Source organism: Suricata suricatta, chromosome 8, assembly GCF_006229205.1.
Source record: "Suricata suricatta isolate VVHF042 chromosome 8, meerkat_22Aug2017_6uvM2_HiC, whole genome shotgun sequence".
In the NCBI taxonomy this organism is placed as follows: Eukaryota; Metazoa; Chordata; class Mammalia; order Carnivora; family Herpestidae; genus Suricata; species Suricata suricatta.
The window spans coordinates 78,824,880-78,840,914 of NC_043707.1; the positions used below are offsets into that span (position 1 = coordinate 78,824,880).

At 39.4% G+C, this 16,035-nt stretch overlaps 1 protein-coding gene across 5 annotated transcripts in view; it reads right to left on the reverse strand.

Moving 5' to 3' along the window:
• The window catches only part of MIGA1 (mitoguardin 1), a 91,759-nt gene that overhangs the window by 23,212 nt on the left and 52,512 nt on the right, over positions 1-16,035 (reverse strand). For all 5 annotated transcript variants that reach the window (XM_029947222.1, XM_029947220.1, XM_029947225.1 and 2 more), the window contains exon 8: positions 11,441-11,541. In XM_029947222.1, coding sequence (XP_029803082.1) covers positions 11,441-11,541 — 101 coding nt within the window. The remainder of the gene's footprint in view (positions 1-11,440; positions 11,542-16,035) is intronic.

Genomic DNA, 16,035 nt, shown 5'->3' on the forward strand with positions numbered 1-16,035 from the left:
GTAGGCCACTCTAATGAGTCCAATCTCCTTGTGCCGTGGTTGAGCCAAGTTGTATTTTCCAGGCCCGCCTCTGTTCAAAGTTCCAGTCCATGCACATTTATGCTACCACAGATGAGATGTATTTGCTTTGATGGCTGGCTTCTTAGGGGGAGGAATTGGTTTGTCTTGGCTCAGGCTGGGATTTTGGCTGCCCCTGCCTGGGGCGAGATGCACAGCAGGAGGTGAAGTGCATGCACACAGTCACAGACCCAACCCCCAGCGGGGATCGTGTTAGCGTTGGGGGAGGAATGAGGGCGCTGCTGGAAATGAGCTGCGAGCTCTTGCAGCGTGCGCACTCACCCAGGTCTCCACCGCCACCAACTCCCTGCCGGGATTGCACAGAGGTGGGGGCTATTTTTTCCCTGTTGGCACCTGGGATTCAGGTTTCACACGGCCAATGCTGGGGGTGAGATGCGCCGTGGAAATGAGGTGCGTGCTCCCACTCCCAAAACCGAGGTCGAAGTGAGCACCCCTGACACTGCCGCTGCAGCGGCTGCTGACTCCTCGCCAAGATGGCGCAGGGCTGGAAGCTGTTCCTTCCCTTGTGCCACGTGGGTTCGGGATTTAGGCTACCCAGCTGTTATCTATGGAGTGAGCTTCTCTCTCCAAGTGCGGTTAAGCATTCTTTACCTCTTCCCCATAGACAGTACTATGAGCGTGTTCAGTCTCTCTGTCTCTTTCCTTTGTCTCTCGGGCTCCGCGCACTTGCCTCGTGTTGGGCTGAGGTTCCCACCTCCTCTGCCTGTCTTGGGCTGGCCCATTTTCCCATCTCCCCAGTTCGCACTCACTCACTCAGGTATCCTTCAGGTTCTCTTCCTTCTGGAGTCCGTATTTTCTCCTTCTGCTCTTGCAGTTGAGAGTAATGTCCTTCTCAGTTCGATCGATGGGGCAGAGGAAGTTTACAGAGCTCCCTTCCTCTCCGCCATCTTGGCTCCTCCCACAGTCTCCCTCATTTTATAATATATCTTATAGAAAGAATTTTTTGACAAAATTCCCCAATTTTTTTTAAAGTTTCAGAAAAAAGATTAACATTTTACTATAGCTGAGATATTATTTCTGAAGCCGAGGTCAGTAACACAGTTTAATTCCAGCATATGGAAATGTGGAATTTACCTTGGAAAAGGGTTTGGGGTTGTTGTTGTTGTTGTTGTTGTTGTTGTTGTTGTTGTTTTGCTAGTTGAAATTTGATTTGAAATGTCCTTTATTTCTAAATTTTCTTACCCCAAAAGGGCACATTTCAAAAACTGATTTTAATATTTTTAAGAAAAAAAGTAATATATTGGTTTATACCAAAGCACCATCCTGATCCTGCTTCACTAGTTACCTCCCACAGTTCACAAGTACCATAAAAACTACCATACAAGAAATCAAGTAAGTCAATAACAATAGCAACAATAAAAACAGATAAAACAGACAAAACCCAAAAATGGAGCAACCTGTGAAAACAATGTTTTATTAGCTGCAGATTTCCAAATCCTAAATTATTTCTCTCCTGTTCTCCATGAGGTGCAAGAAGGACTTGGCTGGGTCATCCTTAGCAAGCAATGACTTTGCTGAAAGTAAAGTAATATTTTTAAAAGCCTTAATATTTTTTAAGGCTCTGAACAACCATGATAGAAATGTCTAAAGTCCGAAAACTATATAAATTGGGTCATGAAATAGGCTAGGTTCTATTTTAATATGCACTATTTTTTATATGTTTACATTTTCCTTTCAAACCAATGCCTAAAACTACAAATAGGACTTACAGTTAAAGAAAGCAGGCTATTTACCCTTATCTCACAAAAGAAATTAAAAAGGAAATACACCCACAATAACCACACTCCAAAATAGCCCTCAGTGACTGTCTCTTTACAGTACTCATACCTCATTCCACACAGAATATAGCCAACCTGTGTAATCAACAACATACTACAGAAATGGTGAATGTGAATTCTGAGGCTAGATCATAACAATCACTGCTTTCATCTCACTCTCTCTTGGGTCACTTCTTCTGGGGGAGGTCAGGTCCCAGATGTGATGACACTTAAGCAGGTCTGTAGAAAAGTCTTAAGCAAGCAGCTTAGGACTTCTATCAACAGGCAGCACCAGCAGATTGTGAGTGAGTTATCTTGGGAGCAGATGCTTTAGCTCCAGTCAAACCACAGCTCCAGCCAACATACTTGATCACAACTTCACAAAAGACCTCAAGCCAGACCACCCAGAGCCACTTACAAATTCTTGACCCTCAAAAATGATGAAATAGTAAAAGTTTATTGGTTTTTTTTTTTTTTCAAATGGGCAAATACTTCGTTTGGGGGAGTGGGCAAGTGTCTAGTTTCATGACCTCTGGAACTGCTTCCTGGTGTCAGAGGCTTTGCTGACCTCAAACACATAAAAGCACGTGGTCTTGCTCAAGAGCCAACACTTGCCCCCTGTGACGGCGTCACTGATCTCAATGTCTCCAAAGCAGGAGGAGAAGTTAACAGACATATTCTTAGGGCATTTCTCAAAGCAGTTTTACTTTTGGATAAGGTAAAGGCAGTTTTGGCAGATGACAACAGTCCCCTGCTTCTTCTTCTTGGTCACCATACCAAACAGAATCTGTCTCCTTGACCAATAAAGGGGCATTCTTGTTAATGCAGATGCCTTCAATGGCCTCCCTGGCCATATCGAAGCCTAGACCAATATTCTTGTAGTATTTCACGGCTTCTCCTTGCTGATTTTTCCAAGCATGACTTTCTTATTTTGAAAGATGGTCAGTTGCTTTTGGTAGGTTTGCTTAGTCCAGAAGATACTCCTTAACTAATATATGCAGGTTCAGAATTAAGTACCAAACAAAGGGCTTCCTGGACTAGCCCTTATGACTCAATTCTCACAGGACTACCCCTAAGGTCTAAGACTTTTCTAAAAAACCATCCCACAGAACTTGAATTTTAAGAAAATAATTCCCAGTGTGCCTGGGTGACTCGGTTGGTTAAGTGTCCAACTTCGGCTCAGGTCATGATCTCGTGGTTCAAAAGTTTGAGCCCTGTATCCAGCTCTGTGCTGACAGCTCAGAACCTGAAGCCTGCTTTAGATTCTGTGTCTCCCTCTCTCTCTGCTGCTTCCCTGCTTGCACTCTGTCTCTCGCTCTCTCAAAAATAAACATTAAATATTTTAAAATAAAAAATTAAATATAAATAAATAAAGAAAAGAATTCCCCAAACACTTGAGCCTCCATTAGACCCCATGTGTGGAGCCCCCAGGATTTAGAAGGCTCTAATTATTAGATTAATGCAAAGATATATGCCCTCTGCCAAGGAAATCAAGGATACCCAGAATTAACCCCCAGATTGGGGTGGACTCCTGCTATCCAGAACATGCCCCTGAGGCCTGGGGGTTTTCACAGCTTTGGCCTCAGCCCCAACTCCACACCTGAATCTTATTGTTAAGACAGTAAGTTTTAGGTAATTTATTACACAGCAACAGATAACTAATATACATAATGGTGGGAACAATACTAATAGCAAATGAAAGACACAAATTTCCAAAAACTGAAAAGCAAGTGGAAGCATGTGGACAGATGAAAAAATGGGAGGAACCCAGAGTCCAGAATACATTTAGGAGAAGACATAATCAAGGGAGAGACATTTGCTAAGCAGAGCCTCAAAAAGCACCAGGCTTGAAGCAAGGCAGGTCTGATACAGGATTGAAAATGGGATTCAAAATGGCAGTTTAAAAGAAAGTCTGGGTCCAAACTACAGAAATCCCACAGATGACTGTGATTCCTGCTCTTCCCCTTCATCACTGAAAGGAGGACAGCTTGTAGAAAAACAAATTTTCAACCAGAAAAAATTTCAACCTTTAAAAAGTATCTGATTGGTCTGGGGAGAGTAAGTCTGCTAGGGTAGTGATTGACTTTCCAGGGTAAGGCCGTTTTCATTCTGTATCCAGGTGTGCCCTGCCTACTAAGCTATTTCCAGACCATGGTCCTAAAGAAAAGGCCGCCAATCACCACACTTCAAAGAAGTAAAGGGAGTCTCCTTTGTCTCCCTGTTCATGGGAGAGACAAACATAAAATGCTCTAAACCTACGAAATTTACCTAAGAACATCAATCCAGTTCAGAAATCAAGCTTTCAAATTTGATAAGAGAACCATTAGCACAAGAATGAAAGCCCACGACAGACAAAACTGACCCCAAAGAAAGGAAGATAATTCAAGAAAATAGATATTTTAGGGGTGCCTGGGTGGCTCAGTTGGTTAACTGGTTAAGCGTCTGACTCATGGTTTCAGCTCAGGTCATGATCTTATGGTTTGTGGGTTCAAGTCCTGCATTGGGCTCTGGCTTGGGATTCTCTCTCTCTTTCTCTCTCTCCTCTTTCCTCCCTCTGCTCTTTCCTTTTTCTATTTCTCTCTCAAGATAAGAAAATTTTATTAAAAAAAAAACAACAGAAATTTTAAATGGCAGACACAGCGTTCCCTTTTCAGATTATGATTATTCTAAATATTTATCCTTATCATTTTGTATATTATAATTAGCGCATTATGTTGAATTGCTATCAATAAGTGCTACCAAGTCAGAGGTGGATATTAAAAAACCTTCCAAGCTTCCATTTAGCATATATGAGTAGAAGTATCTGGATTATAAGAAATAAAATTTTCTCTTTAAAGAACACCCTATGATTTATAAATTAAATACAAACACATGCTGCAGAGTGTTAATTCTAAGAAATACTGAATCCACAACTAAAAATTACTCTTCGCAGTATTAGTTTCTACCTATTAAATGACAATCTCTTTAACAGATGGGAGAGCTGGGAGCACTCAATGCAGTGGCATCTTGACATTAAAAAACTTTTCAGAACTTGAAAATGTTATGCTAAGTGAAAGAACATAAAAAAACAAAAGGTCACATATTGCGTGATTTTATTTATACGAAATGTCAGAATAGGCAAATCCAGAGAGCAGAGGTAGATTAGTACTTGGCAAGGGTCGGGGGTTAGGAGAGAACAGGGGTGATGACTAACAGGTGGGGGTTTCTTCTTGGGGTGAAAAATGTTCTGGAAGTAGAAAGTGTTACTGGTAGCACAACTCTGACTGTCCTAACATCCACTGTGTGCACTTCCAAAAATTTTATAGTATGTGAGTTATTTTCAGTAAATCTATTATTAAGAGACTTTTCTGAGAAAAAAAGGCTGTAGTTCCAAACCGATGTTTGGCAAAGCTTATATAGGAAAATCTTGTTAATCGCTTTCACAAATGACTGACCTAGCAGAGAGAAAATCTATGCCAGGATTTCTTTAATCTAAATAGGCAAGAAATCTTTCTGGTAATTCTGAATAAATCTTTCAACTCTTCACAAACTGTCTATTTCCCAAGGAGTTCAGATCTTATTTTCTTAATAACTTTCTTCATTAAAATAGTTTTCCCTAATTTAAGTATCTGGCATATAGAACATGCAATTAATAATAATTTAACAAACATTTCTTAGAAAAGAACGTATCTTGGAACATTTACATTCCAAGATCATACATGTATACTCTAGAAACATTCCTAGGATGTTTCTCAAATGTTGAGCCCTTCTTGTGGTATTCATGTATTTTGTTTCCCATAAGGTTTCTTTTTTAAAAAAAAAATTTATTTTTGAGAGACAGAGAGAGAGGGGATGTGTAGGGGAGGGGCAGAGAGAAGAGGGATACACAGAATCAGACGTAGATTCCAGGCTCTGAGCTGTCAGCATAGTGCAGCTCATGACCTGAACTGAAGTTGGATGCTTAATGGACTGAGCCAGCCAGGCACCCCTCCATAAGCATTCTTTTTATCAAATCTTTGTAACTTCAACAATAAAGTAAATATAATGAACATTTGGCAAAATAATATTTTTTAAAGTTGCATATTATGAAGAAACTTGGGAGCAATTAAGTACATTATTCCTCATGGCACAAAAATGCAAAGTGACTAACAATTCTTATAAATCATCAAGGACATGAGCATCTACAGAACAGAAGGATATAGAGTAGTTGACAAGAAAAGAACATCCTTTTATGATAAAAAAATCTCAACAAATTGGGTACAGGAAAAACATACCTCAACACAAGAAAAGTCATATATGACAAGCCATAGTTAATATCATACTCAATAATGAAAGACTGGGGGCACCTGGTGGCTCAGTCAGATAAGCATCCAGTTCTTGATCTCGGCTCAGGTCAGGAACTCAACAGTTTGTGGGTTCGAGCCCCATGGTGGGCTCTGGGCTGGCAGTGTGAGCATGCTTGATTCTCTCTCTCTCTCACTCTTTCTCTCCCTTTTTCTTTGCCCTCCCCATCTCATGTGCTCTGCTCTGTCTCTCTCTCAAAATAAATAAATAAACTTAAAAAAAAGTCTTTACAAAAAGCAACCAAACAGAAAAAGACTGAAAGCTTTTCCCCTAAGACCAAGACAATGGTGCCGATTCTCCTATTCAACATAGCACTGAAGTTCTAGCCAGAGCAATCAGGCAAGAAAAAGAAAGAAAAGGCATCCAAATTGAAAAGAAAAAAGTAAAACATGATATAATCTTACATATAGAAAATCTTGGGGGCGCCTGGGTGCCCCAGTCAGTTAAGCGTCCAACTTCAGCTCAGGTCATGATCTCATAGTTTGTGAGTTCAACCCCTGCATCGGGCTCTCTGCTGTCAGCATGGAGTCCCCCCTCTCCCTGCCTCTTGCCACCTCACTCTCAATCTCTCTCTTTCAAAAATAAACATAAAAAAAAGCTTAAAATAGAAAATCTTAAAAGATTACCAAAAAACTGTTAGAACTAATAAACAAATTTGGTAAAGTTGAAAATACAAAGGCAATGTATAAAAATTAGCTGCACTTTTATATACTCACAGCAATCAATCAGATAGAAAAACTAAGAGGAACATAGCAGAGTAAGAAGATCCTATGCACTTCATCCCAGGGATACAACTAAATAATACCCACATCAGTGTAAATAACCCCAAAAATGAAGATTGGCAAAACAAACTCTGCAGCTAAACGTAGAGAAGAGGCCACATCAAAATGGGTAGGAGGGGTAGAGAAGCAGTCAGGAGCTAAATGGACTCACAGGATTGTTCATGAGATGTAAGAATACTACCAACATGGAGAAAGGAGAGAAAAAGATCCTCACACCAAGCACCCACGCCACCTAAACCTTCAGAGTAAAACAACCATAGGCTTTGGTCCAAATTTCACAAGTTCTTACAACTGGCGGAGCTTAACACCTGCAACTTTAAAAACAGCAGGCTTGGCTCTGTATGAACCAGAAGGAAACAGCAAACTGAGCCCTCACCTTTAAAGAGACAGCAAAAAATGGCCTGATGAGATACTGTACTGAAGCAGCACTTTAAAAATGCCTGGAGTAGGGGCGCCTGGGAGGCTCAGTTGATTAAGCCTCTAACTTTGGCTCAGGTCATGATCTCACAGCTCATGAGCTCAAGCCCTACATTGGGTCCTGTGCTGACAGCTAGCTCAGAGCCTGGGGCCTGCTTCAGATTCTGTGTCTCCCTCTCTCTCTGCCCCTCCCCCACTCACACTCTGATCTCTCTCCTTCAAAAATAAATAAACCTTAAGAAAAAAAAAAAGAATGCTAGCTCTTAAAAATAAAATACAATAAAATAAAAAACCGCCTGGAGTGTATGGGAGGGAGATTTGTTTACTGATCTTAGAGCATGTACTGGAGGGGCAGGGATCTTTGGGAGAATTCTCAAGAAACAAAGGAGCTGGCAGGCTCAATGTCCCTTCCCCCCCACCCAGCCTAGATACACGGACACTTGCAGTAACTAGTGAAGCACCAATATATCACAGATAACTTGCAAACAGTGTACCGGGCCCTGGCATTCTCTTGCAGACACGTCCTTCCTCCAAGTCTCCTCCCACAGCAGACATGCACAAACCTTGCTAACACACCACCCTGAGCCTGTGTCTTATCCCCTACAATATGCACTTGAATGGAGTCCATCGAAAGTGATGCCATGAGCCCAGCAGTCTGCAAGCCACCCTAACAGGGCCAGCACTACTCCAAAGTGACTCTAGCTCTGGGAGAAGAAAAACAAAAAAAAACAAACAAAACAAAACATATCTAACAGTCTAAATGTGGCTCCAGCAATGAGACAGAGGCAGGCATCATGTCTGACTGACGGACCTGCCCAACAGTGAAATTTTCTCAGGGGACAACACAGGGAAAGTGCCCTGCAGTTCAGTGCTACTGCGTCTCTGGCCCAGACTAGCTCACTAACAACAAAGGGACCAAACCCTGCCCACAACAGGCAGAGAGCCACATCACACAACTGGACTGAAGGCAACAGAGGCTTACCCACAAGAGCAGGGCACTAGCAATACATACAGGAGACACCCCTGAAGCACCAGGTTCTGGTCAACAGGGAAGACTGCACTACAGGGCCTCTTCTTCACAAGCCCACTACTTTTTTTCCCTTTTTAAAATATAATTTATTGTCAAATTGGCTTACGTATAACACCCAGTGCTCATCCCAACAAGTGCCCTCCTCAATGCCTATCACCCATTTTCCCCTCCCCACGCTCCCCCACCCATCCGCTCTCAATTTGTTCTCTGTATTTAGGAGTCTCTTGTGGTTTGCTTCCCTCCCTCTCTGTTTGTAACTATTTTTTCCCCTTCCCTTCCCCCATGGTCTTCTGTTAAGTTTCTCAACTTCTAAATATGAGTGAAAACATGATGTGTGTCCTTCTCTAACTGACTTATTTCACCCAGCATAATATCTTCCAGTTCCATCCACGTTGCGGCAAATAGCATCATTTCATTCTTTCTCACTTCCAAGTAGTATTCCATTGTAAATATAAACCACACCTTCTTTATCCATTCATCAGGTGATGGACATTTAGGCTTTTTCCATAATTTGACTATTGTTGACAGTGCTGCTACAAACACTGGGGTACATGTGCCCCTGTGCATCAGCACTCCTGTATCCTTTGGGCAAAATCCTAGTAGTGCTATTGCTGGGTCATAGGGGAGTTCTTTTTTTTTTTTTTTGAACCTCCAGTTTTCCAGAGTGGCTGCATCAGTTTGCATTCCTACTAACAGTGCAAGATGGTTCCCGTTTCTCCAAATCCTCGCCAGCATCTGTAGTTTCCTGATTTGCTCATTTTAACCACTATGACCAGTGTGACATGGTATCTCAGTGTGGCTCTGATTTGTATTTCCCTGATGATGAGTGACATTGAGCATCTTTTCATGAGTCTGTTGGCCATGTGGATGTCTTCTTTGTTAAAGTGTCTATTCATGTCTTCTACCCATTTCTTCAATGGATTATTTGTTTTTCAGGTGTTGAGTTCCATAAGTTCTTTATAGATTTTGGATATTAGCCCTTTATCCAATATGCCATTTGCAAATATCTTTTCCCATTCCAGCTGCCTTTTAGTTTTGTTGATTGTTTCCTTTGTGGTGCAGAAGCTTTTTATCTTGATGAGGTTCCAGTCGTACCCTCTTCCTTTTCATTCTCTTGACTCTGGAGATGTGCCAAGTAAGAAATTGCTGTGGCTAAGGTCAAGGAGGTTGTGCCTGCTTTCTCCTTCAGGGTTTTGATGGTCTCCTGTCTCATATTCAGGTCCTTCATCCATTTTGAGTTTATTTTTGTGTGTAGTATAAGAAAGTGGTCTAGTTTCATTCTTCTGCATGTTGCTGTCCAGTTCTCCCAGCACCATTTGCTAAAGAGGCAGTCTTTTTTCCACTGGATGCTCTTTCCTCTTTGTCAAAGATTGATTGGCCATACATTTATGAGTCCAATTCTGGGTTTTCTATTCTAGTTCTTTGGTCTATGTGTCTGTTTTTGTGCCAATACCATACTGTCTTGGTGATTATAACTTTTTAGTAGAGGCTAAAGTCTGGGATTTGACACCTCCTGCTTTAGTTTTCTTTTTCAAGATTACTTTGGCTATTTAGGGTCTTTTGTAGTCCCATACAAAATAAGCCCACTACTTTGAAGACCAGGAGACAGAGCTGACTTAGACATAGACCTAGACACAGAGAGTTGGACAAAATGAGGACACAGAGGAATATGTCCCAAATGAAAGAACAGGACAAAATCACAGTAAGTGAGCTAAATAAAACAGAGACAAGTATAGGGTATTAGAATATCCACAGCTTTCCACACTACAGCATGAATTACAGATATGTGCCCCTATTTATATGAAAAACACAGCATTAATATCCAAAATCTACTATAAAAATACTTTTTAATGTTTACTTATTTTTGAGAGAGAAAGAGAGACAGAGAGAGCGCACAAGCCTGGGGAGGGGCAGAGACACAGAATCCTAAGCAGGCTCCAGGCTCCGAACTGTCAGCACAGAGCGTGATGTGGGGCTTGAACTAAGGGACCGCGAGATCATGACCTGAGCCGAAGTTGGACACTTAACCGACTGAGCCCCCCCATGTGCACCCAAAATAAAATTATTCTAAGATAAAATTGGACATATGTGATTTTTAAAGTTGCTTTAAGTAGAAAATAAGTATAAAAAGATGTGCACTCTGTAAGCACTCTTTTTTTTGAAGAAAATTTTTTAATGTTTGTTTATTTTGAGAGGAGAGAGAGAGAGAGAGAAGGGGTGATGGGCAGAGAGGAGAGAGAATCCGAAGCAGGCTCCATGCTGCCAGCCTAGAGCCTGAAGTGGGACTGGATCCCATGAACAATGAGATCATGACCTGAGCTGAAACCAAGTGTTGCTCATTTAACAGACTGGGCCACCCAGGTGCCCCTGCAAGCATTCTCTTTTGGTACAAAATTTAAATCTCAAAACAAACTGCCCATAAATTTATAATTCATCGATCATCACTATTTACATACTGATATATTTATATCTAATCTTTTCTTATCTGTCTAGACAATACTACATACATGTTTTTCTGTTCTGTTATTACTAAATTACAATCATACTCTCTATGTAAAGACTATATACCACTCTTTTCATTTAACATACATTCCCATGTCATTAAAAATAAATGGAAACATGTTTTTGGCCAGTACAATATTTCAATTATGTTTACGCTGTAATTTGGCATTAGACTAGTTCCAGTTTTTCATTATTGTTAAAATGCCATAGTGATTATTTTTATAAATAAATCTTTGAATCTGATTATCTTCTTGAAAAAAAACATCTAGACTAAGCTAAGGAATCTAAACGTTTTTAAGAGTTCTGATTACATTACTTGCTATGAAGACACTTACATGCCTCACCCATAATCCATCGTATATGACAGGACCCGTCTAAAATATGTGTTTCCATGTTCACTTCTCTAAAATGACTATAAGTGCCCTTGCTCATGTTCATGTTATATTCATCTTTGTAGCCAAATAGATGCTACATAAATGGCAACTCACATTCAGCACAATGGCAAAACTGGACTCTCTAGGTGAGAAAGAATGAGGAATTCTCAGTCCTACCTCTGCTGCTGAAGCAAAGGAATCAGTTGATGCGATGCTTGAGGTGTCTCGCAGGCCAAATTCATTCACATTCCCCTTCATGGTGACATCTGTATCTTTATCTTAAAAGTAAAAGAAAAAAGGTTAAGAAATTGATATTCTTTGTCATCGATATTCTATAGTATGCCTGTCTTTTCTTTCTCTCTTTCTCCCTCCCACCTTCCCTCCCTTCCTCCCATCTTTATTCAGGCTGGAACCTAAAAGAAAAACAATAAATACAAATCAATGGGATATAATCTGATGAGATTCTCAAAGTGTATTCACTGCCTAAATGATTCTGAAACACTGCCAAGCAGAGGAGAAAGTGCTATAAAGGAGGCGTTTTTACTTTGAAAGGGGATTAATTAAACTTAATATCATATTTAAAAAGCTTTTGAATATGTAATAACTTAAACTGGTAAATAATAACTATAAGTTGGATTATCTATGATATGTTGTAAAATCAGCACATACCAAAGACCATCTGGAACAGAGCAAATTAGTTGGAAGTGGCCTTGCCCAAATTGTGAGAACTGGTAGGTTCATTCATATTAAATGAATTATGAACACAAAATGCTGTCCGACCAGTTACTTGTGATAAATTGATCAATTAAAACAATTCAAGAAGAACTTATTCTTCAGTCCTTAAGGCCTATGTTAAAGGACTGAAAGGCCAAAAACAATCAGAGCTGTTGTTTACTTTGGTTACTTGAAGGTCAAATACAACGGTCCCAATGACTATAAGGGCTGAAAAAGTTTAAATACATTGGTAAATGGATAATCTGGTCATGCCAAGATAGTCTTCCTATTAATATACAGAGCATTTGAATGTGGGGACCAATATCTTCACATATTATCATCAGGAATCTGTTATCTCCAAATAAATACTGTACTTGCTTACAGACGTGTCAACATTGTAGCCAACAACTGATATGCTTTAAAATTTATCACAAGAATGAAAAAGCAAAGAACAAAATATATCAGGTTTTTCTCATTGATTCTCTCTCTGGTAAATTTATCAGAGACTTTATCTTCTTTAAAAAAAGAACCAGAGGGGGGCGCCTGGGTGGCTCATTCGGTTGAGCTTCCAACTTCGGCTCAGGTCATGATCTCATGTTTGTGGGTTCGAGCCCTGCGTCAGGCTCTGTGCTGACAGCTCAGAGCCTGGAGCCTGCTTCAGATTCTGTGTCTCCCTCTCTCTCTGCCCTTCCCTCTCTCGTGCTCTGTCTCTCTCTGTCTCAAAAATAAATAAAACATTAAAAAATAATAGTAGTAAAAAGAAAAAAGAACCAGTGGGGTACCTGAGTGGCTCAGTTGCTTAAGCATCTGACTCTTTTTTTTTTTTTTAAAGCATCTGACTCTTGATTTTGGCTCAGATCACTATCTCACTGTTTAGTAAGATAGAGCCTTGCATCAGGCACTGAGCAGGGCACCGAAGCCTCCTTGGGATTCTTTCTTTCCCTCTTTTTTTTTTTTAACTTTATTTATGAGAGAGAGTGTATACCCATGTGCATGCGTGTGCAAGCGGGTGAGGGGCAGAGAAAGGGAAAGAGAGAATCCCAAGCAGGCTCTGCACCACCCATAAATGAGGAGCCCCATGTGGGGATCAAAGCCACCAACAGGGAGACCATGACCTGAGCTGAAATCAGGAGTTGGAGGCCCAACCAAGTGAGCCACCCAGGCACCTTCTCCCTCTCCTTCTGCCCCTTCCCCAATTGCATGTGCTCTCTCTTGCTCAAAAAATAAAATAAAATAAAATATAAGGAACCAGGAATCTTTTTAGCTTTTAATTAATCCAAATTTCTAGTCCATCTTTTTCCCCAAAATAAAATTCATACCTTTACCAGAAATTTTCCAAGTCCTGTTTAAAACCCTCAAGTTCCAGAAAACACAGACATTTGTGATTCTATCCAGGAAGTGCAGGTTGTTGTTGTATTTTTTTTAAAGGAAACCATTAATTCAGTTTAATCTCAGAAGTTTTGCAACTAATTTATATTCCAAACTCTCAACCAATCAGAAAAGCAAACAAGCCATAATTGATACATGGCTCATTCCTACTAAAATAACTTTATATTTAGTGGGCCCATATCTGACAATTTAACCATTTACCTTCCAAGTTTAAATTATAATTGTTTTCAGATGAAGGTTACATCAATCATTTTAACGTACCTAACGTCACAGCTTAAAATCCTTCTACTACTAAATGACTACTAATGGAACACAATCAGAAGTTATTCTATTTTATAAATACACATTCTTCTAGAAATTTAAAATTTTTCCTTGAACTTGAGAACAAAACAACATAATTGGTTTTAAACTTATAAACAGTTATAAGACTGGTATTTTTGGACATTCAATTACCCAGAAAAATTCCCATTATTCTCTTTTTAGTGCCCCTGTGATTTTAAAAACTGTACACACAAATACAAACTTATTTACAAAACGAAACTGGCATTTACAACTTTCAAACTTTTATCTGCTTAGTTATTTTCCCATTCTTAGTATTAATTACGCAAAAAGAAACCACCGTACAGTTTTCATTATGCCAAACCACTTTTTACGTAGATTAAATTACAAGTCAATTAAGTTAAACCTTGGTTCCATATGACTTCTTCTATTTTCAGAGTGGAACACAGACATTTATCTTAGGTCACTTTACCTTTCAGACACTACCCGTGAGCTGTTAAAAGTCTGTTTTACATCACTCAACAGTAACCAGCTAGTACTTTACTTAAAAAAAAAAATCTAACAAAGAAAAATGGCTCAAAAGAGCTGGAAAGATTTATTCATTAAATCTAATTTCGCAAACCACAGACCATACCTCTCATTTCAGTAATTGTTATGATTCACTGGAATGGCAACTTAAATTATGATGAGAAATAATACACCTGTTTTTTAGATTAAGCAGATAAAAAGCAAGAAGAAAGAATACTGAGTAATATCTCAAACTACTTGCTCTCATGAATCAAATTAAAATTTAAAATACTCTTTCACCTGAGTGTTTGACTTTTGGTTTCACTTAGTCATGATCTCACGGTTCAGTTTGTGGGTCTGAGCCCTGTCATTAGTGCAGAGCTTGCTTGGGATTCTCTCTCTCCTTTTCTCTCTGTGCTCTCTTCCTCTCTCAAAACAAAACTTAAAATAAAGATAAAATACTACTTTCTAAAAAGTATAAACTCCCAATCGTAGTACTGAAAGACAGGGACAGTATGAAAAACTGAAAACCAAAGGCTTCATTTTGGTCAATATTTTCAGAATTTTCTTACCAAGTTTTTGTTAGCAGGAAAAAAACCCAACATTACACACTTACCAGAATGAGGTAATTGGAAAAAATGGCAATTTTTTTCATTAATGATGTATGTTTTTCATTAATGATGTAGAAATGTCAATTAGTAGAACCACTTTGGAGAATTTGGCAGCATAATGAAAGTTCAAGACTGTATTGTCTCTGACTAGCAGTTCTATCCTTAGGGTTTTTTTTATTTACAGAAATGCATGTTTATATGCGTAAGAATATTCATAACAACATTGCTTACAACAACTCCAAAGTAGGAAAAACACAACTGTCCTCTACCATAGAATACACAAACTAGGATATATTCAGACAATGAAATAAGTATACAACAATGAAAAGTGAATGAAATGCTGTTATATGTAAGAAGACAAATTCCACATGTTGAGTGAAGAATTATATGTATGATTTCATTCAAATAAAATTCAAAAACAAGCAAAACTAAACTACAGTGATCAAAACTATACTTAGTTGGTCAAACTATAAGAAAACCAGGAAGTAATTAGCATCAACATCAGGAAAATGGTCAGTTTTAGGTATGAGGGGAGAGGTGTTGGTTAGAACCAGGTACAAGGAACCTTCTAGGAATTGGCAGTATTTTATTTTTTCAAAGATTTTATTTTTTAAGTCATCTATATACCTAACATTGGGCTCGAACTCACAATCCGAAGATCAAGAGTCATATGCTCCACCAACTGAACCACCCATACACCCCAGCAAAGTTTTATTGGTAGTTACACAAGTGAGATACATCACTGTTTTTTGTTTTGAACACTTTCCTCAAAGGGTTTACAGAGAAGGAAAGGAAACAATATATCTATGTATCTTGGCCCCAAATGGCCGACAGCAGAAAAGACCATGAAGTATTTATTATTTTTTTTAATGTTTATTTATTTTGGAGAGACAGAGAGACAGAGTGTGAGCAGGGGAGGGGCAGACAGGGGGACACACAGAATCTGAGGCAGGCTCCAGGATCTAAGCTGTCAGCACAAAGCCCAATGCGGGCTTGAACTTGCGGACTGTGAGATGATGACCTAAGCTGAAGTCAGATGCTTAACTGTCTGAGCCACCCAGATGTCTCAACAATGAAGTATTTCAATACTGGCAGTGAAGCTATAAATTATTAGACATGAATTTTATTCCCTGATAGAGGAAGCACCTATATGATGCGAAGTTCAAAAATTTTAAAGATCTGATGAGTCTGTTTAAGTATACTAACAAATCAAAACAATCTGCACCCCATAAAGGAATACCAGTAGTTGTGGGAGACTCTAATGCCACACAC